A 27706-nucleotide genomic window follows, 5' to 3' on the forward strand; every position below is an offset into this window, starting at 1 on the left:
TGTATTATGTCATATGTTTCCTTGGTTAGTCTGGCAAATTGGTTCATCTGTCAAGGCTCTGGAACCAAGGTGCCGGAAAATTGGTATTGTACCTTTTTTTTTTTTTCTTTCTTTTTTTTTTTCTTTTTTTTTTTAAAGGCAAGGAGTAAGGAACCAAAGGCCAGAAACCCACAAAATTGTTCCTTCCAAGAAAAAACAAAAACGAGAAAATTGAGAGCCATGTTCAAGATCTGTTCATTTCAAGATGCTTGGACACACCACAAGAAAGACTGGAGATCATAGGCAGTAGGAAATGCAGACAGAGGGAGACAGTTCCAGAGCTGACTGGTTGCATACGTGAAAGACTTGGAGTAGCAGTTAACTCTTGCATTAGAAAGTTGGACAGATAAGGGATGAGTTTGTTGCTAAACGGGTGCTACGCGCCTGCCATAGTGGTGGTGGGATGCAAGCAGACAGTTCAGAGGAGCAGTAACCATTGAGGTAGTGATGGAAAAGAGATAAAGATACAACAGTGTGGTGAAGAGGTACAGGTTGAAGTGAGCCAGTAAGAGGAGGAGAGTTAATGAGGCGAAGAGCCTTTGACTCCACTTTTTTTAGAAGAGCTGTATGTGGGGAACCTCCTGACACATCATCTGAATGTGATGCCAGTAAACTTAAGGCTGAAGCTGCTTCCCTCCTGCAGTTCACAATCTCCCTTTCAGGGGATAAGAAGGGAGTCGAGGGGCATTGCACTGCCAGGTAGCGGAGCCATCCAACTAAGCCAGTACCACCTCGTGAAGGTACCTCACTCCAGCACCCAAGTTAAAATAAACTGATCTTATAACCCTGTTATCTTTCCCCAGGTGCTGTCCCCCATTAGTGGGCGTGTGATCGGTGCACGTGAAATTCGTGTGGGTGGGGGTGGAGAGCGTGTATGGGTGGGTGGACTGAGGGCAGCTGTCATATCCGGCCTCACACTCTCACTGCAGCCTGATGCACACCTCCCAGACGGATACTCAGCCATCACTGCAGTTACTCCTACTCTCACAGCCAAGTACCAGGTGAGTGCTTGAAAGTTTTGGAAGATGCTATAACCCCTTCAACCCGAAAATACCATTTTTATACACTCAACCCTCAGCTGTCACTCCCAATTGGTCCCGCTATGGCTGCACTATAGCCGAAACCGTGATAGCTGAATTGAAGAACTTATGGTAATAATTCTAATTGGTGCCATGACCTCAATATTTACCCCTAAGATACCTTTTTTGTACCACATATTAATATATAATAATAGTCTAAAAATGAGCATGTTTTATGATGTGATCACGATTCTTATAAATACCCTTCACAGTTGATTCATTGATGTTATGTTTCTTCCTCACACTTCGCTTGGTCTCACCATTCTCTATAAGTTTCACATTTCCAGTTTATCTGCATAACTTAGGTTCTTCCTCTTCTTTATTTCCCTGCCAGGTGCCGCAGCATTATGTTAGGTGATGGTAGGGGGATGGGGAGGAGGTACGTTGGCCATGGTCATATCATAAAAAAGGTTATTGTTCTCGCTATCACTGTTCATAGTCTGAGGGCACGCACTTGAATGGTTTGGCAGGTAGGAGACTCGGTCGCGCAGCCAATCAGTGCACGGCTGGCATTGATGTCACACAACCAATCACGGAGTGAAGCTTTTGTTGGCTGGGTGGAGCACTGGAGCCTGGCCTTTTTTAAATTTGAACATTTGCGGTGCACTATAGCAGGCATTTAGTGCATGATAAAGGTATTTGGGTAGTTTTTTATATTGGCGTGATAGCGAGATACGCTATAGCAGAACCCGTGTTAGCCGAGGGTTGAGTGTACAGTATAGTCTTGTTATGTCCAACCCGTTTTATTCAGAATGAGAGATTTTTTTTTTTTTTTTACCGTCATTAACCATGCCACTACTAGAAGGATCTCCAAGCTGAATAAAGTCATCCAAATATATCAAGACTACATAAATTAAAAGTCATAAACACATTCAAGATGTTAACTATGTACATATGTTTTGTTTTGCTTTGGTTTTTCTTTTTTTTTCATACTCATGGGCACCACACACCATCACTTGTCACCACTTGAGCCCAGATGCTGAACACTCAGTGTTGAAGTATGCAGGTATTACATTCACACTGGTGCAGGCATAGGCAGGATGGATGGAAAAGAATGTCCGTGCGAAACATTGTCTGAGAGTAAATGCAGATGAAAGTAAAGTGATGGTTATTGAAACAGAATGTGACTTTGTGCCATGTGCAAATTAATGAATGGAGCAAGAGCTGAACTGATGAGTGAATTTAAGCAACCTGATGCAGTAACAGAAAAGATTATTACAATAGTCCCTCCAATTTCCGATGTAATAGAGCCAACGGCATGTTCGGATAGTGATCCCGTACGGATATTGGGCCCCAGCCTTCTGGACTTGTACTTATGGACCCTGACTCAGAAAAACACCTATACAACTCCCTCTGGACTTGCATAGCACCTATTTAAGACCCAAATCACACCAATAAGGGACATAAAAGACTGAAATAAATGCAAAAGAACCATAAAATGAGGTTTTTGAGGTAGGTTTATACAATATTAAACATTCTGGGTACTTACAAGTCCCTGGCTCCTGGACTGGTAGTTATGGACCCTAACCTAGCCTAACTCAGAAAAACACCTCCCTACTGCACATGCATAGCACCTAAGACACTATTCACACCAATAAGGGACATAAAAGAGTGAAATGAGGTGTTAGAGATAAGTATGGAAAAAACAGTACAGTACAATATGAAACATTCTGGGTACTTACAGCAAGTCCCTGGCCATCTCGATGAATAACCCGCCTCCTCTCAGACTCTGACAATAAGAAGGAGTTCCTGAAGCACTTGCAGTACACTGTTCATGAATTCTTGGACAGAACTTAGTCATTTGCACTCAGAATTCCATTCTCTTAACACTGTGCACTCTTGTCTTACTTGCGCTCCATTGTACCTTAATGAAATAAGTGTTGCACTCTGCACTTTAAGTCTTTCCACTCTTAAAACCATTTTCTAAACAAAACACACTCAATTTATGTTACATTTACAGTCCATTAAATCTTTGTCTTTTCACTCAGAACTCTAATTCCTTAACACCATGCACTTTTTTTTTTTTTCACTGCACAACACTGTAAATTCCCATGTGGTCTAGTGGAGAAGTTCTTGGCATCTAATTACTGTCAGAGTCTGAGAGCAGCACATGCAGGTGACCTAGGGGTGCGTCGCTGGTCGTGGTGATGGCGTACCCACTGCAGACTACTCTGAAGAGAGGCACAAACTCACATCGAGTGGTGACTCCAGTGTGCCTGATGTGCTGGGCTGTGGCTCGGAGCATGAGGGGCTGTCTTGGGGAGGCAATGGAGTTGAGCCAGGGCTGGGCACAGCGGGGGTCACGGGCCTGAAAAAGCTGTCAATCGTTGATTGACGCAAGGAATGACGATTTTGACGATTAATGATGCGCTGCCTGAAAGCGCGCACTTCCTCCACAAGTCCCAAGGGCCCCATCTCCCTGTCGCAGTCCGGGTGCTCCAGGTAGTCCAGAACGAACTCTAGGTGTTCCCAGAGTGCGCTCATCCTGGGGATGGCTGGAGTAGTGTCACGCTGAGAGGAGTCCGCATCATTGTCACCGTCCTCATCGGAATCTTCAAGCTGGGTACTGACACCTGCAACTGAAGATGCGATCTCGATATCAGACATGGTCTGATACCCAGGATCGCCCTCGTCGTCATCCAGCCACTCACACACTTCGTCCACATCAACATCGTTGCCATGCACACGTACAGCAAACGTGCATGGAAGTCATCCACGTCAAAACCTAGGAAATCGTGCTCCACATCCGTTCCGAGAAGCAGACGAGACCAACCATTTTCAAGAGTCTTGAGAGGGATTTCCTTCCATGCACTGGCCCAGTTGTAGATGGCAGACTTGATGTTGTAGCGACGAATGTTTTCCAAAGTCCACTGGCCTCGCGTGTCCCGTCTCTCCCTGCGCTCGTCCTCATCCTCGAAGACAACCATCACCTCGTCCAGGAACTTCTGCCGGTACAGCCTCTTCGTTGCCACGATCACTCCTTGGTCCATTGGTTGGATGAGAGCAGTAGTATTAGGTGGCAGAAACATGCACCTAATGTGCCCATTCTCAGCCACCAACTCCTTGTCGCACGGGTGGGCAGGTGCATTATCGAGGAGAAGGAGGGCCTTTACCTGGTCACGTGGGATTCCCAGTTTCTCCGTCTGGTAATGGATGACCTCCTTGACGAAATGGCGGTGGAACCAGTCTTTGAAGATCTGGGCTGTGAACCATGCCTTCAAGGAATGGTACCAGATGACAGGAAGGACATCCATCTCCCCACGAAGACACCGAGGCTGCTTTTGCACGGCCAACAATAACGGGCTTGAGCCGTTGCTTGCAGAGCTTGCGGCCAGGTACATGCTTCTCTGTCTCCTCGGCTAGAGTGTTTGTAGGCAAAGAGCGATAGAATAAGCCAATTTCATCAGCGTTGTAGACTTGACCGAGAGTTAGGCCCGCCCTGTCAATCAAGCCCTTCACCTTGTGCCAAAATTCGTCATCTCCATCCTCGTTGGCATCCAAAGCTTCGCCATGAGACTTACGGTTGGTAAGGCCATGTCGTAACTTGAACACGAAGAGCCAACCTTTGGATATCTTGAAGTCTAGGGCGTCGTGAAGCCTTGCGAACTTCTCAGCAGCAGCCTTCAGCTCCGTGCCACGCACCATCACACCAGCAGCACGTTGCTGTCGATACCAAATCAACGTAGAGCGGTCGACTTCTGCATACTTGGGAGTATACATCACCTTCCTCTCCACGTTGCGCTTGCTTTTCGAAAAGAAGTCAGCCGTGTACTGCATGAGTTTGTCACAGGATCTCTTGATATCAAACAAAGTAGACCGGGCCAGGTTGAATTCACGGAGGATACGTGAGGTAGACCATCCCGCATCCACCTTGTCCAGTATCTCCCTCTTCTTCTCCAGAGTCAAAACCACTCTCTTCCTCTTCTCAGGCAGCAGGGCCATCATCACACACACGAAGGAGAGGCACGAGAGCAGCAGGAGAGCCTGCAGCAGGTAAGGCACCACCACAAAAGCGAGCACGTGGGTGGCCATGACGACAAGCATGCACACACAACAAGAGACGGGCGGTAAGTGGGGAGGATGCAGGGTCGTTCTAGTGGACATCGGTGGAACAACGCACCAAAACACAGCTGTCCCACGCCGTGTGCTCCAACTTCAAATTACGGGCGGGAAAAAGTCAGATTTTTTTCGAATTTTTTACATTTTTTGGCCCATTTGGGGAATATTGGATCCCGGGACGAAAATGTCTGGTTATTGGGGATGTCCGGAAAATGGGCGTCCGGATATTGGAGGGATTACTTTGTGCTAAGGAAGTAAATAGCAGAGTGGCTCAAGGAAGAAATGTAACCAGTGCAATTAAGGCCTTGGTACACAAGAGGATTGAGAATGAAGACTAGAAGAGGACTGCTTGGTGTATTACTGCCCACATTAATATGTGGGTGTTGTGTGGGTGTGAAACACCTACACATTGTGACATGTGAAATATGTGAATATTAAGAACAGCAGAAATGTGACTGATTGGTGAGGAAAGTGTTTGGCTTGCATGAGGAAAATAAAATAGTGATTCATGAATTAAGTAAAGACTTCTGTTGATAATATAGTAGAGGAGTGTGCATAGATGGTTAGATTAAGTGGGGAGGGTGAATATAAACGTGTTGGTGAAGTAGGTATGAGTGGGTGAGTATGAAGATGGGAGGAGTTGTTCTAGCCAAGACGGTGAATGGAAATGAGTGCGAGAAAGTAAACCATTGAAATTAATGATGCAAAGGATTTGACAATGTGTGGAAGTGGTAGGATGAATCACAGTGAAGGGTTTAATACACTTCTTTTTTAGCTCGATATTTGACAGAATGACTCAATCCTGTTGGTGTAGTGAAGCATACCAGTAAAGAAAAAAAATGCTTCTGGTCATGCTTATGAAGAGAGAAACCTGTACTGTACGTACAGGTTTCTCTCTTCATTCTGACTTGCCGTAAGTGCTTGGGATAGATTAAAAGCATCTACTTGCCCGAGTGCCAGGGGGTTAACTCATCCTCTTGATGCCCACAGTGGGGGCGGAGGGACGTTGGTTACAAGATTGTGACAACGTGAGTTAACTTTTACTTGGTCGTGGTGTAGTGGTATGCTGCCTGGCTCTCACCTGAGAGTCCCTGGTTCGATTCCCAGCATATTGGTAATTTACCAGATGGTCATGCTTATGATCTCAAGTCAAGATCTCGATGGCATTAGTTTTTGTGTGAATGTGTGGGTCATTTCACTTGGCATGCTGTTGATATTTCTCATACTTTTATGCTTTCTGTTTGTTTCTGGATATTACCTCACCCCATTTTAGATGGAGATAAGGTTAAGATGATGATGATCATGATGATGAAGAAAGCTTGGAAAAGAAAAAAAAAATTAATGTGCAGTGAATATGATGCAAGGCTATTTGTTTGCAGGAGGGTCTGGTTGATGTGTGGGTCGAGATGAACGATGGTGTGGTGATGCCGCTGAGAGAAGTCCCCCCATCACACTACTCCCTCCGCGTCCGCTCCCTGGCCCCAGATATTGTTGCGGTGGCACCATCACCTCGTTCTGCACAGCCTCGTGTCATCGCCATTGGTCATGGCTCTGGAGATCTCTTGGAGGTAGGCCTTAGTTGGGAAAAAAGGTCAAGATTGGCCGCTGTATTTTATCAAGTGATTGATGCAAGTACATATTCGGGGTTGGTATTTGATTTAACCATCACTGGAACTCCTGTACTGTATTGTCACACCTATGTATACTTGGGAGAGGGGGGGAATCAGTCTTAAATCATAAGAGCTACTAAAGCAAGTTGCCTTAGAAGTGCCTGTTAAGTGACAGAAGAACAGATGGACAAATGAAATGATTAGTGAAGTACGTCGTGTAGAGACTGATCATTTTCCATTTGTTTATGAGAGACTCTCTGCATGCTTGCATGTGTCAGCCTTATATCCTTGATGACAACTCTAAATATTGCACAATCTATGGAAGCATCTCTGTTCAGTCTCTTCACACTGTAGATATTTTGTAGAAACTCATCCCAAGCTTTAGTCTGCTTCTTCGTGTTTCACCTCCCACAGTTCTAGATCTTTTCCCCCAGTTTTCATCCTCATTCTCTTCAGATGTCCAAATTGCCTCAGTCTTCCGCTGCTCATCACATCACCAATGCAGTCTGCCATTTGCAACTTTGCTGTTCTGGAAAGCACCACACATTCATCTATCCATACTCATATCCATGTGCTCAAACCTATAGATATTAATCTCCTGTACTGGCCAGGTTTTACCAGTATAAAGCATTATACTCTCTACACATGCAGCATACAATTTTCCCGTAATTTGAAGGAAGAGACCCCACTCTGTAAAGAGAAATGGCTTTTTCAAGCTTCGTTCATCCACTCTTAACCTAGCAATAGACAATTCCAGTTCTCATGAATCGTATCACCCAGATGACAAAGTTCCCCAGCACAGTCTAAAGACACATCTTCCAAATCTACTCTGAGATGTCTAGCCCTCTCTCCTTGTTCACCCGTATGCATGGTGCTCTCAAAACTGACCACATCCTGCAGACCGTCTCTTCCACCACTGCATCTCTTCATTTTGTTTCGTTTGTAAAGGCTCTAACATGCTTGCATGTACATGTATCAGCCTTGTTCACCTAATGGTGGCTCTTCACACTGCTTGATCTCCAGCAGCCTCCCTAATCAGTCCCTTATCCATGAGGTCACACTCTATGACCTTGTCCCAGATCCCCCACCCCCCACCCCACCCCACCCCCCCGCAACCCTACTCTCAACGTTCACACTTTCCTCTTTCTGCAGCCAGTTGTCACCCTCCTTCCTCTCAACATACCCAAAACATCTCAGTCAACCTCTTGTGTACACATTTGTTACATGATATTACGTAAAACTCAATACTCCCAACATCCTTCTGACACAACAGCACATACAAACACACCTGTCACTACCACAGTTCCACTCTCCATTCGAGTAATGACCGCATAACTTCCAAAGCTTCACCACCCAAACCTCTCCCTGGCCTCCATGGTTCAGCCATTTGGAGCAAACAAAGAATGAGTTATTGAGTGAAAAAGCGTATGAGAGTGAGGTGAAAGGGAGGAGGAGGAAAGGAAGAATGAGAACAGTATGGGGGGATAATATTCGAGAGTATGTAAGGAGGGTTGTATGCTGTGGGAAGCAGGGTCATAAAATCTGAGTAGGGACAAAAACATCTGGATGCACTTTTGTAAGGGTTACCATTCACAAGATGTGATATCAGGAGATAGAGTGATAGATACATTAGATGTCCAGTATTTTTTTGTTTTAATTAAAGTAATTTATTCAGCAGTTGAATATCCTGTTTGTCAAATAATTGAACACAATCATTAACCCTTTCATGGTCACTGATGAACTGGACAGCCACATTTTCAAGGCGGTCTTCAGATGTTATGGGTAAAAATGGGTTACTGACCTTGCAGAAACCTGTTATTTGTAATTCCTTCTCACCACTTTGAAATAGTGGCAAACTAGCATATGCTATGATGATGTAAATATTCTGCATATACTGTACCTGTACGCACCTATTCAACGAACTTCCAGTTCCACACAGTCCTTACTGTCAAATTGCTCGCAGGTGACTCTAGAGGTATCGAGTGAGTGTGAGCACCGGCGAGCAGCTCTGGCCAGCACCAAGGTCCACGTAAAAATTGACCTGGGCACCACCCCTCCACCCCCACCACCCCCTCCACCACCCCATAATGATCTACGCCCAAGTCTCGGCCAGGACCCTTCACATAGCAAGCTTAAGGTAAGTGGGGTGTGCACACCAATTTTTTGCATGTGAGTAGCAGATACAAATACAAAACTTTCATTTTATTTATTTATTTTTTTTTATGTTACTGCTGCTCTTTTATGTGAGACATTCTGAGGATTTGTAATCTTCTATGCTAGGCATTTGATATGAGTTTAGTCATGGATGTTTTTTTCTTGTCAAGGTCACAAGGGTGTGGGAAGAAACTCCATCTTATGCAGTATTTGTGACAAGTGGATGCATAAGAGATGTAGTGGTATAAGAGGTTGACTGTGAGATAATGCTGCGGTGTGTTGGGGAGAGAATGTAGATATTGTTAGGCATGAAAGGATTGATCTTGCTGGTGAGTCTCTTGAGTTTGTGAAAGAGTTTTGTTACTTGGGAGACATGTTATGTGTTGGGGACGGGGCTGGAGCTAGCTGTGTGACCGGGGTATGGCGTGGTTGAAGGAAGTTCAGGGAGCTGCTGCCTTTCCTGACATTGAAAGACCTCTCCCTCCATGCTAAGGGATCTTTGAATGTGGCATGTGTAAGGAGTGTGATGCTGTATGGTAGTGAGGCCTGGGCAGTAAAAGAGGAGGATATTCGTAGGCTTAAATGCCAGAATCAGAGGTGGCTATAAGAAGTTCAGAGAACTTCAACATCTTCTATCAGTTGAAGTACTGACTTCACACAAAGGGGAGATTGTATACTGCTTGTGTGAGAAGTGTGATGTACAGTAATGAAATGTGGCCATTAAAGGATGAGGATGTTAACAAGTTGGAGGAAAATAAGATGGGAATAGTGAGATGGACAAATAATGCCTCCTTGAGGGACAGGTTGGATAGTGCATATGGGGCAACTGAGATGGTTCAGACATGTGGATGGAAGAGAAGAGGTTAGCTGAGTGAGGATGATTATTGAAGTGAATGCTGAAGGCAGGGTGCCAAAGGGCAGACTTAAGATGACATGGAGTGTTATATTACATACCGGTTACAGACCTCAGTGTAAAGGGATTAATCAGAGCTGTTGCACTAGATCATGCACCATAGAGAGCAGCCTTCATATGACCAATGCTTACTTGTCAGCATGACCATGGTCCCTTAAAAATGTATTGTACTGGATTTTACTGATTTCTGCCAACCTATAAAAAACAATAGGTATTAAGTTAGTCAAGATGTTTATTTCCATTTCATGGAGACTGATGTTTTGGGTCTCGGTACATTTCTTTGTAAAGTAACTGTTTTTGTCTCGCAGAACAGGCTTCCAGGATATTTTTATACATCCTTGTGTGTGTGTGTGTGTGTGTGTGTGTGTGTGTGTGTGTGTGTGTGTGTGTGTGTGTGTGTGTAATTCACCGGGTCGGTCAGCATCACTTTGATGGTCGTGATCGTCAGCTTTTACCCTCCCGGAAGGGAGCTGAGAGCTCATATAGTCCGATCTAAGGGCAAGGCTGTGACCTTCACACACGCACACACCCGTCCCCTTGCTCAAGGGGGACAGTAACCACCCACTTCGTCAGTGAAACTTTTCGCAACCTGAGCAAGGCGCGAACTCCCGTCCACCAGTTGGCAAGCGAGAGCGTTACCACTGCACCAGCGAGCGGTGTGTGTGTGTGTGTGTGTGTGTGTGTGTGTGTGTGTGTGTGTGTGTGTGTGTGTGTGTGCTGTCAGTCCAGTCAGTCTCTGTCCTGTCTGTGTTTTTCTGTCCTATATGTGTCTGTCTGTCTGTCTGTCTGTCCGTATGTGTATGAATGTATGAATGTTTGTATGTATGTATGTATGTCCTGTCAGTCCTGTCTGTCTCAAGTATTGCTGTGTTTGTGGGTCTTGGATGTGGATATGTGTCGTCATGTGTGTATGAATTCGGGTTGTGACCTTGCACATGCAGGTGTGGTGTGTGACTGTGTGTGGGTCTGGATTACTGCTTTGTGTGTGGGGGGGGTGTAGTTGTGTGTGAGTTTGGGGTGTGGGTGTAGTTGTGTGTGGGTTTAGGGTGTGGGTGTGAGTGTGGTGTGTGTATGTGTGTGTGCTAGGGAGATATGGCATTGTGTGTGAGGTGTAGGTGTGGGATAGGGCTGTGTGTGGGTATGGGCAATTGCTGTTTGAGGTTGTGGGGTGTGACACTAGGTGTGGGGTCTTGCAGTGTGGGTGTGGGATGAGGGTCATTGTGGATGTGGGTGTTGGTATATCCACTGTATGTGTGGTTTTGGGGGAGTTGTATGTGTGTGGGGGTGTGGATGTGGGATGTGGGTATGTAATTGTGTGGTGAGGCTGTGTGTGAGCATGGATGTGGTGTGTAGCTATGGTTGGGTTGGGTTGTGAGTGTGTGGTGTGTGGCTGTATGTGTATGGGATGAAGCTATCATTAGTGTGAGGTTATGGCTGTTTGGGTGTGGATTGTGACTGTGAGGGTGCAGTCAGTATGAATGGGGTATGGTTATGTGTGTTTGGGGGGATGGCTGTGGGAGGGACTGAGTTATGGCAGTGTATGTGTGAATGGAAACTGTGTATGGGTGTGGGGTATGGCTGTGTGTACTGTAGGTGTGGATGTGGAATGTTGCTGTATGTGGATCTGGGGTGTAGGTGTTTACTAGTCTGTATGAGGTTCACTGCAGAACCAGGCATTCCTAGAGGATCAGGAATAACCAGGCATAACTCTTTCATGATGCTGCTCCAGAATAATTTGGGAACATATCTCTAGTGAGAGCTGTGTAGGTGAATCTTGAAGTGTTGCACTGGCTGTGCTCATTTTTGTCAGATTTAAATATGTTGGTGGTATAAACTAAGTTCAGTCACAATGACCATACTGCTGGCACCCACTTGAAGTATCCACAACAGGTCAGGTTTTGAACCTCAGATTCAAGCCCCACTCAGATCAAGGAAAAATATTTGCTACCAGTGACCCACATTAAATCTGTTGGCCATTCACTACCCCTTAAATGTTCAGAATGTGGTTATCTAAACAACACTTCACATGGATAAATATGGAACTTAACATTTCCCATCGTCTACACCTCTTATAGGATAAGTTTCAACTTGCTCCTGAGGAGAGGGGGTGGGGGAACACTTTCCAAGTATCCCTGCTTTTTGTAAGAGGAAACTAAAAGGGGCCTTTTTGTTTCCAGCCTTTCTCTCCTTACTGTCCTCTTCTACTCTACTGTCCTACCTCTCGTCTTGATATTTCCACGTTTCTTCTGGCCTTTATTTTCTCTCTACTCCAACAGTGCCAAATAGCCAAATTATGGCTTGGTTCCTAATTATTCATTATTCCTTCCTTCCATCAGCATCCTTATCCCATTTTAATAGCTCCATTATATTTTATATCTTATTATGAAAAGTATTTTAAGGAACTGATGGAGTGTGTGGTGCAGTGATGAAGCAAAGGGGAGAGGTAGTAGTAGAATGGATATGGAAGATGTGCAGATTGACCTTGAAGGAAGGCAGAGGAAGTCAGGTATAATTATTCCCCTGTACAAACCACTTGATGTAGTGCTGCCTACTTCTTCCTTAGTGTTTATCATTCTTTTTCTGTGCCAGCCCTCCTCTCTTTCTATTTCTCCCATCTTTCCTGTCACTTCTTATTGCTTTTCCTTCCATTACAGGTGGCTTTACATTGAGTGACAAGCCAAATGGTTTCCTGTAAGCCAAGAAACCATTTACAGCGCTGGGTGGTAACCATATAACCAAACCATACATGCTTCCTACGTGTCAACAAGGAGATTGGTGGAGGGTTAGTGCCCCTCCTCATAAAACAAATAACTCAGAGTCAAATGGCCACCCCTTACGGGATTACGGCATCCAGCAATAGATAGATAGACAAAGGAAAAGGGGAAAAAGAAGTGTGTGGTAAACATAGGGGCATTTGTCTTCTCAATGTAATAAGAAAAGTATATAGTAGGATACTTATTGACAGGACTTAGGGAAAGAAAAAAAATATGAATTAGCTGGAGAAGAACTGTGAGACTTCAGGAAGGGAAGAGATTGTGTAAATCAGATATTCATCCTAAGGTGTTTAGTGGAAAATTTTCTAGAGAAGGGAAAGAAGTTGTATGCTGCCTTCATGGATTTGGAGAAAGAATATAACAGAGTGGACTGACAAGGAATGTGGAAGACATTAAAAATATATAGAGTAAATGGGGAGCTGGTGAATGCCATGAGGAGTATGTATGTGGGTGCTAGAGCTATAGTGTATGTGGATAGAGAACTAAGTGAATTTTTTTCCCTGAAAGTTAGATTGAAACAGGGATGTGTCATGTCTCCATGGTTGTCCAATTTGTATATGGATGGAGTTATAATAGCGATACAAGGTATGGCAATGGATGTTGGAGTGGCCCTAACGGGAGAGGGCAGCATTTGGAAACATCCAGTTTTTGTGTGGAGATAATACTGGATTGTTCAAGTGAAGATGAATGAGAGCTGCAAGGCTTGGTAAATGAGTTTGGGAGAGTATGTAAGAAATGAAATCTAGAGGTGAATGTAGGGAAGAATAAAGTTGTTGTCTTTGAGAGATGAAGTCAGTGAATGCAGAGTAAGGCTGGATGGTGGGGAAAAGGAAAATGTGAGTGCATTTAAGTACAGCACAGTACTTGGGTAGTGTGATGAGTAAGGATGGAAGTTTGGAGAAGGCAGTGCTTGAAAAGGTATAACAGGGAAGAAAGGTTGCTGGTTCAATTGAAATTAGTTATGAGAAATAAGGAAGTGAGCAAGGAAGAAAAAAAAGTCACTGAATGACAGTATTGTGATCCCCATTCAAATGTGCGGAAGCAAAGGATGGACACAAGTCAGAAGTGAGAGTAGTGAAAATGACTTATTTGAGAGGAGCATGTGGAGTTAAGTTACATGGAGAGACAGACTGACAAATAGGAAAGTGAAGAAGTGTTGTGGTGTGGATGTGGCTGTGAGAAAAAGTGTTAGGAGAAATACATTGAGGTGGTTTGGCAGTGTGGAGAGGATGGAGAGTGAGAGACTAACAAGTAAAGCGTATAAATGAGTAAGGTGGGGAAGGAGAGGGAGAGGTAGACTGAGGATGAGATGGAGGGATGGAGTAGAGAGGTATATGAGAGAGGGTGGGGTGTAAGTTGAGGGAAGGGCAGTGAAATAGCAGGGGATAGAGTGACATGGAGATGAGTTGTTAGTGGCCACCCCTTCAGGGCTTTAGTCATCTGGCTGTAGATAGATATTATGACTTTTTTTTTTTCTTTTATGTGAGGAAGAAGGAACTAAAGGCAACGAGCTTGCAAAACTGTTCCTTCCAAGAGAAAAGCGAAATACAAGAGAGAGCCAAATTCAAGGTCCATTCATTTTGAGATGCCTGGCCACACTGCGTTTGAAAGACTGGAGATCATAGGAAGCAGGAAATACAGACAGAGGGAGACAGTTCCAGAGTTGACCTGTTGCATAAATGAAGGACTGGGAGTAACGGTTAACTCTTGCATTAGAGATTTGGACAGAAAAGGGATGAGAGTTTGCTGCTAGACAGGTGCTACGCGCCCGTCGTAGAGGTGGAGGAATGCATGCAGACAGTTCAGAGGAACAGTGACCATTGAAGTAGCGATAGAAAAGAGATAAAGATGCAAAAGTGCGGCGAAGAGACAGAGGTTGAAGGCAGTCAGTAAGAGGGGGAGAGTTAATGAGATGAAAAGCCTTTGACTCCACCCTATTGAGAAGAGCTGTATGTGGGGAGCCTCCCCACACATGAGAGCTGTACTCCACGCAGGGGCGGATAAAACCCCTGTATAGAGTTAACAATTGTGCAGGGGTAAAGAAGGAATGGAGTCGGCTTAGCACACCGAATCTCTTAGAAGCAGATTTTACAAGAGATGTAATATGATCTTTCCACGACAAGTCCCGAACAAATGAAACCCCACTCATGTTCAACGATAATGCAGGATTAAGCTGAATATTATTAAACATTAGTGGGTATACCTGTGGAAGATTTTGTCGGGTTGATAGGTGCAAAAACTGAGTCTTTGATGCATTAAAAACAACCAGATTATTTTTACCCCAGTCAGAGATACGAGCCAAGTCAGACATTAGGTGTGCCATAGCCTCATCTCTTGTTTGTTGAAGTAACTGCTGAGATGGACGTTGTGGGAATCGAATGGAAAGGTGAAGGGTGGAGTCATCAGCGTATGAGTGGATAGGGTTAGATGTACAGCTTAGAAGGTCATTGACGAATAAAAGGAAGAGAGTTGGTGATGGGATAGAGCCCTGAGGAACACCACTGTAATAGATCTATGAGAAGAACGATGGCCGTCTACAACAGCGGCTATAGAATGACCAGAAAGGAATCTAGAGATGAAGGCACAGATAGAAGGATAGAAACCATAAGAGGGCAGTTTGGAAATTAAAGATTTATGCCAGATTCGATCGAAAGCCTTTGAGATGTCAAGTGCATTGGCAAAGCTTTTGCCAAAGTCCCAAAAGGAGGATGACCAGGAGTCTGAAAGGTAGGTGAGAAGATCGCCTGTGGAGCGTCCCTGACGGAACCCATACTGACGATCAGAAAGAAGGTTGTGGTAGGAAAGATGCTTTAAAATTTTTCTATTAAGAATAGACTCGAAAACTTTTGAGATACAGGATGTTAAAGCAATTGGACGATAGTAAGAGGGTTGGGAATGGTCACCCTTCTTTGGGACTGGCTGAATGAAAGCAAACTTCCAGCAAGAAGGAAAGAGACAAATTGATAGACAAAGGCAAAAGTGTTTGCCTAGGCAAGGTGTAAGCACAGAAGCAGTTCTTGAGAACAACAGGAGAGACTCCATCAGGCCCATATGCCTTATTAGTATTGAGGCCTGTGATGGCAGAAAATACATCAGCTAAAGAAATTTTAATGTTTGCCATGAGGAAGTCAGAGGAGGGAAGTGATGGAGGAACAGCACCGGAATCGTCTAAGGTGGAATTGGAGGAGAAAGTCTGAGCGAAGAGATCTGCTTTATCAGTTGAAAAAATAGCCACAGAGCCATCAGAGTAGAAAAGAGGAGGGAAGGATGATGAGGTAAAGTTGTTAGAAAGGTTTTTGACTGGAAGTAGATAGATAGGTAGACAGATAGATATTAAGGCTTGTTGATGCCATACTGCTTAGAGCGCTTCACTGGGGAGTCAGGAGGGGCCATGGCAGGTGGGAGGCAGGGGGAAGTTGCACAAAAAAGGCAGGTAACTCTCATACTCCACGGCAACAGTCTGCAGTGTGCGGACTGGCGGGACAAGAACAACAACAACATGGTGGCATTAGTATGCACGTATGCCACCAGGGACATGCGGTGATTGGTTGTTGGGTCGCAATTTTCAGTTTGAATGCCATGGTTTACAGTTCTCCTCAGAAAAGACCCACTTGGGTGCCTAGGTCTGCGATTTTTGTGACTTAACAGTGATTTAAGGTTGCCGGCAGTCTGACAACCACCTAGCCGTGATTTACGAATCCGTGATTTATGAACACGCGATTTACGGGGATTGAGTGTACTATATATATATATATATATATATATATATATATATACTGTATATATATATATATATATATATATATATATATATATATATATATATATATATATATATATATATATATATATATATATATATATATATATATATATATACATACACACACACACACACACACACACACACACACACACGCAGTGGAATTTCAACAGTTTACAATTCAACGATTTGAATTTCAGTGCGTTTGGGAGTGGTTCACCTACCTCACTTTTCAATGCAAAATCATGTTTTATAATGCTCTCAGGCCCAGACTCCAACCAAAACAAGCAAAGATAATATTTTTGATGCAAACCAAAATGCTAGAAGTGAAGGAAAATTATAAGAAAAATTATGAGCCTAATGTAATATGTGACATGTGTAAAGAAGGGAATGTATCAGCTGGTTGGAACCCCACAGCTGATCACCAATATTATGTATTGGCTTAGGCGTGACTGCACTGTTCCAAGCTGGTTATCAATGATGTAATGTTCTGCCTGGTCGAAGTCATTTCCAACTGACTCTCTCCACCAATGTCTCTCTCACACACAGGAGATGGTGGGAATATTGGTGTAGATCCTGTTGAAGGAATGGTAGGTACCGTGTGCAGGTGAACAGAAACTTGAGCAGATTGTGTTTTATCTCTCTTTATTCACCACAGAAAGATACAGCTGCAACACAGAGAGAATTTAGAGTAGTGCGTCTCTCCCGTTTCAGTGATAAGAGTGTTCTGCTATAGCTGGCCGGCTTCCCGGCTGGGAGTGGCCCTGAGTCAGCATAATATAGAGGTGCCATTCCTTAGATACTTTGGGATTTATACATGAGTAGAAGTAATTATAACTCTACCATGCACATTATACACCTCAATAAAGTAGTAGTAATTACATTAAAGTATACCAGCAGGGTAGATGTGTTTCTCCAAGACTTAAACGTATATACGTCATATTCTTCTGTTGCCTTCCCTTGCCCTTGTTGTTTATGATAAGAAATGCTGGCTTTGCAAGTCTGGACGCTCACCCTTTCCCATGCCACACCTTACAGTAAGATAGTGTTTGGTTGATTATCGTCACACAATATTACACACTCTTTAATTATGTTTAAACACCTTTGTATGTAATATGTAAAAACAGTGTGAGACTACAACTCATCATGGAAACGATGTCTGGCACCAGAACAGGAATGAAAATCAACATCATTTATTCATATGTGAAGCATGTGAAGATATGGTTCCGAGACAATTCACAGTCATATAATTCCCTGGCAAAATATGGACACAGCCAAAGGAGAAATGGCAATGCAGGAAAGGGCAGAAATACACCAAGTATACACTTGCTGACAAGGCAATATACACTTGCTGACAGTATGGGAGTACAATTCAGAACTACAGTTACTTAACCAGTTATAGTTCTTAAAGTTTACAGGGGATGTGGGCAAAAAATCATGATTTTACGTGGTTAGGTTTGGAGACCCCGGACCCAAACTAATTTTTACCATAAGTTCAGTTTAACTTTCGATTATCTGAATTTCGCGGTGGATTTTAGGCACCTATGCCCATTGAAATTCAAAATTCCACTGTATAGAGAGAGAGAGAGAGAATGTGTGTGTGTGTGTGTGTGTGTGTGTGTGTGTGTGTATACTTGCATAAGGCCACATACAGCATCTGTGCTCATTAGGTCCCTCATTTTTTTTTTTTTTTTTTTTTTTTTTTTTTTTTTTTTTGAAATAAACTAAATTTGAAGAAAATGATAATGGTTCCATTGGCTCCATCACAGAAAGCAAACTATTGAGGGGAAAGGATAATAATTTTGGGAAAAAAATTGGAGTGTTAAATATGTATATAAATATAAATATAAAATACAGAATCTGGGGCCCTAGGGAGTGTTCCAGCAAAGTTTCATCAACATCAGTCCATATGTCAAGGAGGAGTTGCTGGATAAATGCCTTTTACTGACAGACAACAGTTCATTATTATTTAGATGGTAAATGGATAGATAGATATATAGGGATACAGATGTATACAGTATGTGTAAGGGATACTACCATTATTTTTTTTTTAGTTTACAGTATTTTATTGTTGTATATTTTTATTTTCATATAGTAGATGCCACACAGTGTGGTTTGAGAATTAATTTATCCTAAGATAGGACAGGAAGCTACATTAGCAAAATGTTACTAATAAACAAGTGATAACTAAAAGCATTAATGGGGGGGATATTGATTATAACTATTGTATGAGCTTCTTTTGTTATGTATTTAACTTTTTTTTTAGCAAATGTTTATCTTTTTAACCTTCCTTTTGGAAAAGTTACTGGTCTACCTTAGATCCTCAAATTCTTTTAGACTCAGTGCACTCAGAACAACAGTGCCACACTTTGGGCAGAAAAAAGAAACATTCTCTGTACAAACTGTACATTATGTCAGTAGGTGGGGGCACTTGCCATCCACTCACTCGATGTAGTGCTGCTCTCGTGTGTCTGCCCTTTCCTATCCTCCATCCTTCTTTCCTTCCATCCTCTTCTGTCTTTCTTTTTTCATTCTTTCCTCGTCCTTCTGCGAACAGGTGACTTTACACTCCCTCTTTTGTCTTTCTTTCCTTCATTCTTTCCACTTACTTCTGTCTGTGGGTGACTCTACACTGAGTGACAAGCCAAATGGTTTCCTGTACACCAAGAAACCATTTATTATGCTGGGTGGTAACCACATAACCAAATTTTGGAGCCTGGTGGTTTAGTGGGTAATTACGGCACTCCAGGCGGATTGAGCTGGTGAAGGTTTATATCCAAGGGATGGTTGGGGTTTATTGCTTACGTAATGCCACTCAGGGATGAGTGAGGCTGGTCACCCTCATCTTAAATGTCAGGACCAATTTGCCTAGCCCCGGGCTTCTATGCTCCTCATGGGGCAACGTAGGATTGGATAATGGATGGATGGATGACATTATATCAGTCATGTCCTATGCCTCCCTTGCAAGGGCTCCCATCCTATCAGATACTCACTACAACACCTTGCAAACCATACAGAACAACGCTCTGTGCATCACTACTGGGAACACCAAAACCATTCCCACAGGGTGCATGCATCCTGAAACCAAAGTCCTCCTTGTCAAGGACTACCTTGATATATGAGAGGCACACAGTTCTGTATAGCAGCCTGTGCTGATATACAATGCCCCTGTCATTTTATGACAGAGACAAAGCATCACCTCAATGCACATAAAACAATCACCACACAAACATTATCAAACCCTTTTCAACAATATCACACCTCATACATTCGAACACTAGATAAGAATAAACACCTGCATGCTCACTTCAGCTGCAGGACAGTACAACACTGAGCAGATCATTTGATCACAAGCCCCCCCCCCCTCCTCCTCCTGATAAATATCCTGAAATAGAGAGGATGGAGTTCATCTAGCTAGGCTTAGAGCAGGACATCACCCAACCTGCCTCAGCTACCAGCATAGATTTGGGATGGGCGGAATCACATCTAACATGTGTCCAGCTTGTAGAATAGGTCCACACAACATAGCACATACAATGGAGCACTGACAGCACATGCCACACTAAGACACAGGCATAACATCATTGGTGCAGGGAACCTATTGGAAAACCCCATCCCCATAGGGACAGTTGCTTATCTGCTACTCATGGGTCTGCTTGATGCAAAAGACCGGGGTTGAGCAATGGCAATGACAGTAACTGTGAAAAATTGTAGCACATTACTGGTGATACATTTTTTATTCATAAATCAGTTAGTAGTAATAGTAAGATAAAATTGATTACAAATTAGCAGAGATTCCAGAATTTCTATTTAAAAAAAAAAAAAATAGAAAAGAAATAATTAGAATCATGTAACATTGGGTCTGGTTAGTACTTGGATGGGTGACCGCCTGGGAACACCAGATGCTGTTGGCATAACGTTCTCCCTACGTGTCAAGTGAGGTTGGTGGGTGCCCCTCCCTGTAAAACAATTAACTCTAAGCCCTTGGCCACCCCGTTTGGGATACATGGCGTCTGGCAATGAATGAATGAAAAAATTACTAGGTAGGCAGATCATAATACAACCTGGATCTGAAGTCATATTTTGTGTGTGAATATTCCAATGTGAGCATTGGAAAAATATTTTGCATGCACAGCTATACTGTACTTTGAGGTATCATACTTTAGCACACCTACACCCTAAGTGGACTTTCATCCTACATGTGAATGCTCTAAATACAGTATAGAGATTACAGAAAATAGTTTTGTGTATGAGCAGATTTACATTTAGAAGCCAAGCATCTTGTGGCCCACGTTTACCTGAGGGCCTAAATTGGTCGACATGTCAGCCTTGGTAGCAGCTGACCCAGTAAATTATGATGTAGTTCAATGAATGCTCAGACTTTGGATTCAGAAGAGCCTCCTAAGAAGAAGTCTGTGTTCAACAGGGGATCTTATAGCAGTTGGCCTATTACTAATGAAGATGGTTTTGAGCATGCATAAAGGCACATGAAGGAGCTCAAGATTGTTTTTATTCATTAGTTTGGTTTATGCTTGTTTTGGTACTCCTGGATTAAGTAGTAAGAGCATGATTTGGTATTGTACACATGCATGATGACAGTTTTTGCTTTTTCTTTATAAGCTCCGCAAAATTTATGCCCACAAGTTTGTAACTATGTACTTAGGTCATTCATTGAATGACATCGGCTGCATTTGAGTTTCTTCCCATGGTACTCTGAGTGCACTGTTTGCCATCCAGACTCACCACATAGAATTCATGTTATTTTGGGTGAGAATGATGTCCACTCAAAGCAGTGATTCTAGTCATAAGCTTCTTCAGCAATATTCCATTATGACACAGGTGAATGTGTTTCCAGGTGCACGTGTCTGAGCTTCCACACGCTGATGCTGCCGCCCCCAACAGCCATCTTATGGTGATGGCAGAGCAGCCTCAGGCACCCCACAGTCATGCCCGCCACCATCCAGCCCACCCCCAGAGTGTCACACCACTTGAGGTTGGCATGTATGTTCTCCTGGCAGTCTTTGGAGCAGCTATTGTTATATTTGCTGCATCGTATGTTGTTTACACCTGGAGTGTTCGAGGGGGCAAGCCACTATTGCCTCCAGCAAATCACTCCCGACGGCTGTCCAACCATGGAATGAATAATCAAGATCCTGTCACAAATGCACATGATTGGGTGTGGCTTGGACGTGCCACACTGGAGAGGGCCTCTGTGATTGGACTCTCCCCACCTTCTGCTTCCTGTGGCACATCTTCACACCAGCTGAGTGACTTGAATGGCAACAGCCAACAGCAGCAACAGCAGCAACAGGCACAGCAGTGGGCCGAGACACAGCAGCGTGGACGAGGTTATGACCAGAATCTGTCACATATCAATATCACAGCCAACCCTGGGGCAGAAGAGGATGAGGATACTCCCCCACCTGCTTACAATTTGAGTGGATCAACAACATTCACTCGCCCAAGTCGTGGGCCACGTAGGGTGACATTCAACAACCTGTCAGACGAGGGAACATCCAGCAGTGAGGAAGAGAGGCCTCCCATACCACCACATCGCAACATTGGGGTCTCGGCTAATATCCCCACCTCCCCAGACCCTCGCCCACCTCCAGTGCCCCCACATGGAGTTAATGTTATTGCAAATCCACTGGAGGAAGGTCATCCACTTCGACAGCCAACTGACTATCCGCAGAATCAAATCCGCCATGCATACACCCAGCCTTCCCAGAACCAGTCCCTTCCTTCCCAGCCTCACCAGCATTCATCTCACTCACTTGAAGTTCCACAAAGTGATCCAAAGTTTGTGGAGGTGAATGCAGATGATTTTGTTCGGCTGCGAGGGGTTTGTCGAGGTCGAGCTGGGCAGGTTCGACGGGCCACTATCCTGGAAAATCCACTGCTTTCCTCCCACCTCCCAGACAACTTCAACTTCACAGATCATATAGACAACCTCCCACCCTCGATGGATTATGACCTCTTGATGGAATACTTCTCAAATCTCAAGGAATCCAATGCTTGAAGTCTGCGTACTTAGAAAAATTCATTGACTGGTCTAACTTTGAATTCTAGCTACTTCTGTGAAAGGGAAATCTTATTTTTTATTTATTTATTTTTTTTATCTCTAAGGAGTCAAGAGCAGGAACTCTTCAAATATTGGAGAATCATAACACTCGAGTCTTGTGGAATCTATTACCTGCGTTAGTAAAGAAAATGGATGTCTCAAATTGAGAAGAATAAAGAAAGATGTGTGATTAATGAGATTGGTGAGGGGAACAATAGATTATTGGTGAGGGGAACAATAGATTACTGTTGTGAAAAGTGTGCAAAGAAAATATGGAGTGTTAAAGTAGCAGCTGTTGAATCATATGCCTGAGGAAGCACATCAGGGCAAGTACACAATACATAATGAGATATTACTTTGAAAGAAAAATATAAAGGGAGTAGCATCTTACAAGCAAAACACATTCCATCGGCCTCAGAGAATAAGCATAAAAAAGACAAAACAGATTTCAGCACCCGACTCGTTAAGACATTTGCAGTATCCAGCAGTTACCCTTCATCCTCATTCCATAAATTGTGGCTTGTACCAGTGAAGGAAATTTGGAGCTACTTTTGTGGCCTAGTGAGTGTCAGGGTTGAACAGTAGATGACCTTGGACCCAGAATTAGATTTGGGACAGAATTTGGTCAAGGGTGTGATTTAGTTTGGATGTGTATCTGTCTCTTGGTGACAAAAAAAAAAAAAAAAAAAAAAAAAAAAAAAAAAGCCAAGAAGAGGTCGGTTGTGGGACAAAAACTGGCCAGGGATTTGAAGGTTTGAACAAAAAGAGTCACGAACCAAACCTCAAAGAAACTAGCCATTAGACTGCTTACTAGTTTGCCACAAGCCCAGCCACATAAGAAGAGGGAGAGATCTGCTGATGTGTATGCAAGCGAGCGAGTGCAAATAATCCTTTCACTTTGGTAGTACAGGCGTTTCTAGAGCTGATCTAGTATGTGTAACGCAGGGCAAGGCAAAGCAGTGGTAACTGAGCAAAAAATAATAATAATAATAATAATAATCATGATGTCACTGTTCTGATGTTCAATACTAGGTTAGGTAACTATGTGTCAAGAATTGTGTGTGTGTCGTAGCTCTACTGATTTTTGTTGGAACTTGAGGGTGATTTGAAGGTAAGAGAGAGAAGAGGGGTAAGGTCACTGGAAAGGAAGAGAGAAGAAAATATGAAATTAAAAAGTGACAAACAGGTGAAGGATTTAGAATGTGGAGTATCTTGAGTGATTGGGGAAAAAAAAAGAGAGAGAGAGAGAGAAAGAGAGAATTCTGTGAAATCTGTATCCTCTGAAAGAAAATAGTACAGTACTGTACTGCTATCTGAATATGATAATTCTTGTTTTTGTTTCCATATCAAGTAAGCTTGCATAACTATCAGAGTATAACAAAACACATATATGACATCCATATTGCATGAATACAGACCCCACAACATGATAGAGCAGTGGGTTGACATGATATCTGCTGTATGGTCGTACTGTAATATGCAATGATGGTCAGCAGTGATAGAATGGAACCTGTTTCAGATGGTATTTTGAAGTCAGATTCTGTTTTGACCATAGGAAGTAGTAGATGCAAATGGGGCTGGGTAAAATTGCTCTGATTGTTACCGGTAAAGTTGCTCTGATTGTTACTGGTGTATAAAAGTCAGACTGTGGCCAGAGAGATGCCAAGTTTTCATTAAGCTTTAAAAAAAATGTATTTGAAATGGCAGAGATATGTTATTCCAGTGATACTGTCAAATTACGGACTAATTACAACCACAGCATTTCTTTGAGATTGCATAACGTGGCATTATTAAGTAATTGTTAGGTTGTTGTTAGTCAGATGCTAAACTTTCATTCCACTTTTAAAAATGTATTGAGTTGGCAAGGTTATACAGATCATGAATACAGTATTGTCAAACTGAAAATTATAACCAGAAGATTTACTCCCTCAACGTATGTCAGCATTGATGCATTTTGCTTTCACTGTCCCTTCAGTCTGTTGTTTTGAATATGTAGAAAGATACTCTACCTCCTTCAATGCAATATTCAGGCAATTAAAGTACAATTATTTAGCTTTTTAGGTGTAAAACATACAATAATTAGTAAGATCCATCAGCACTTGATGTGTTTTCCAAATTTTCCCTTCAAAGTTTCGTTTCTTGTGCCTTAATCTTTTAGTGCTCATTGTTCACACAACTAGCAGTATGTCAGGTAAGAAACGAAGTTCTAGTCAGATACATATCACTTACATGTACCACAAGACAAAGCTGTTGTGATACTAAATGCAACCCTTAGATTTTTTTCTGGTCAGTTGCATTACAAAAGAATACTAAAAACAAAATTGTCATTTCCATGATAATACTGTACATTAAATGCAACCCATAGCTTATTTCTGGTCATTGTTGCATTACAAAAGAATACTAAAAACAAAAGTGTCATTTCCGTAATATATATATATATATATATATATATATATATATATATATATATATATATAATTCAGGGAATGATATAACCTACACAAAAAACATTTAGCTACATTTTCCCTTAGCTTCACCACATGATCTTGCAGTGTTTATCCTGAACTTGCTGTACTTATCAGTAAACTAAGTCATACTGATATATTAAGAAAGCTCTAAAATTGTTGTAGGTAGAATATAATTTTTTTTTTTTTCTTTTTTTTTTTTTTTCTTTTTTTTTTTTAAGGCAGTTATTGACCTTCATCAGTTAAAAGAAATGCAGTATTCTAACTGTGCATGTTAACTTTCACTGTCATGACATATTTTTCATTTTATTCTTACTTCTTCCAGATGATGTGATTTTACTCAGATAAGACCTTTCACACTGAAGGGTTGATGAAGGCAGTATTTAACACAGAAAAAAAGTGTAAGCTAAATAATATCCCCTGAAAGCAGAAGGAATAAAATGAGATGTAAGCCATTGGGTGAAGTTGTTAACTAAATCATATCAGTATCAAACAAAAAAAACAGCTTTTAAAAATGTTACTATTACACTGAAGAGACTGAAGTATTTTAACAACTTTTTTTTAAGTTATTATCCTGCAGTGGGTCAGATAGTAAATATATGTTCCTAATGAATATTTGAAAATTATTTAGGAGGCTTTAATTGGAAGTATGGGTATTGTGGGTCTGTTATATTTTTTTGCTGAATGGAATGATGCAGTTTAACATATTTCATAATATGTGGTACAGATATTTGAGCAGCAACTCAAAACTAAAGTATAAGACATTTAATCTGAATGTAAAGAATTTATATCGCAATGTGCAGATTAATGTGCAGGCAATTTGTGTAATTTAATGGAAGTACAATACTCAAATGCTTTGGTAAAGTGCTTGATTACAGGGAAATAAAGGAGCTTGACATGGCATGTACATAGAGAAGGACAAAGTTCTAAAGGTTCCAACTCTCATGATTCTGTAATTATTATATACTTAAGCAAAGCAGGTTAGACTGATTAAGTAAGGGTAATAACTGTAGTCATTAGAATTAGCTGTAAAGTTACAAATTTTGAGCCATTTTTACTTCACTGATCTGAGGGTTAAACCAAATAATATAGAATATATATACAGTAAGACCCCTGTATTTTGTCCCCAATTAGGCTGGTAAGTTGATGACAAAATGAAATAGTCAAAATATAGAAGCCATAATGGAATGCTGGAATACTCTCACTGTATCAAATCATATGGATGGCAGGAAGGATGGTGCAGTGGATTGTGATTGGTTGATGAATCTGCCATGCCATCCAAGCCAGTCACAAGCTTGGTTGTTACTGCAAATATTTACTGTAAAAATAGTTCTTATTAGCTTTTCCAATAATTCCTTTTCCTTCCTCATGTAGGTTATGTAATGGATAGTATTTGATGATTTTTTAAAAGTGCAGAACAGGAGAGGTTTGTTGTTCAGAAGGCTCATCAGGGTTAATTCACCTGTATCTTGTATTTTGAAAATTTTCAACATTGAAATATGCACTTACCCCCCCCCCCCCTTTTTTTTTCTTTTTTTTTTTTTTTTATGTACTTTGTTGGTAGGTCTAGTTTTATTTATTTATTTATTTTTGGTGTTTTTGGATCTACCCATTTCATTAGAAAAAGGATTAGGATGACATATATTCATCTGTTACCTTTCACTTGCACTGCACTAGAAAGCAGTGTAAGGCATGAGATTTTGGCAAAGAAAACAATAATACACAGTGCCAGATAATGCAGGAGAAGTGGCACCAGATTACAGTATTACAAATGTGCAAGTATAGACAACTTGGTAAGAGTAAATATACAGGTAACTATTGTCTGATGAGGTTTCTAGTTTGTCAGGTATGGATAATAAGACTGGGCAGTTAGGTACAGTATCTGGATAATTGTATAAGTGTATGAGCATCTAGTCTACTTACCAACAGGTTGTACGGTGTTGACTAAAGTAAGTTTGACCTATGGTTGTAAAAAGGTATACAGTACTGTGTATGCCATTTGTTTGTGCTGTTAGGGATTTAGTTAATGAATGTGTGTGTGTGTGTGTGTGTGTGTGTGTGTGTGTGTTGGTACTTGCATGGGGATGGGATCTAGTCAATGCAAAACAACATGTACACAAGCAGATCTACAGTCATGTATAATGTATCATGAAATGCAGGCCATATTTACAGACTTTATGCAGGCAGTAAGACAGTAATGGTTTAGTATCTCATATGGCAACAATTTCCAATGATCAGGAAAGAGAGGAAATTTTTCAGTTTTATTATATCAACATTATCTATATTTACAAGACCATGCATGCTGGAAATGAAGTTGTAGTGTCTCATCTTCCAGCCACCGTAAGGGAGAAGTTGCATAAATATTTATATGGTCAGAGTAGTTAAAAGGATTTTTTAAATGAAATTGCTGACCATACTGAATAATTCATACATACAGAGAAAAGATGTGAGGTTTTATCATATTATCTTACCGATGCTAATTTTGGAAATGGATAGTAATTAGTTGGATAATGAGATAGCTGGCCTCTAGTATAGGCTTTGTGGATGTAAGGTCCAAAGGGCAAGAACTGCTTTTTTCTTTATTTTTTAATAGAGGGAGAAAGCTGGTCCTGTTTCAAGATTTCATGCATGCAAGGAGGCAGAGAAAAATTATAGTATGCCATCTTCCAACTGTGCATATGCAAATAGTAGGAAATGCATCATCCTATGTTACATTTTGGGATTCAGGTCAGTTAACTGATATCTGTCATAAGACCATTTGGAATTTGTTTGTAAATATGACCTGCCCT

The 27706-nt window shown here is 42.0% G+C and overlaps 1 protein-coding gene across 1 annotated transcript in view; it reads left to right on the forward strand.

Moving 5' to 3' along the window:
• Window positions 1-22489, forward strand: part of dtn (transmembrane protein 132C dtn) — a 330593-nt gene extending 308104 nt beyond the window's left edge. The window contains exons 9-12 of the mRNA XM_080274048.1: window positions 843-1040; window positions 6557-6745; window positions 8751-8924; window positions 21247-22489. Coding sequence (XP_080130174.1) covers window positions 843-1040; window positions 6557-6745; window positions 8751-8924; window positions 21247-22410 — 1725 coding nt within the window. The 3' untranslated portion in view covers window positions 22411-22489. The remainder of the gene's footprint in view (window positions 1-842; window positions 1041-6556; window positions 6746-8750; window positions 8925-21246) is intronic.
• Window positions 22490-27706: the final 5217 nt, after the last annotated feature.

Source organism: Coenobita brevimanus, chromosome 57 (assembly GCF_032717465.1).
Source record: "Coenobita brevimanus isolate Jiangsu-jjx chromosome 57, ASM3271746v2, whole genome shotgun sequence".
NCBI lineage: Eukaryota > Metazoa > Arthropoda > Malacostraca > Decapoda > Coenobitidae > Coenobita > Coenobita brevimanus.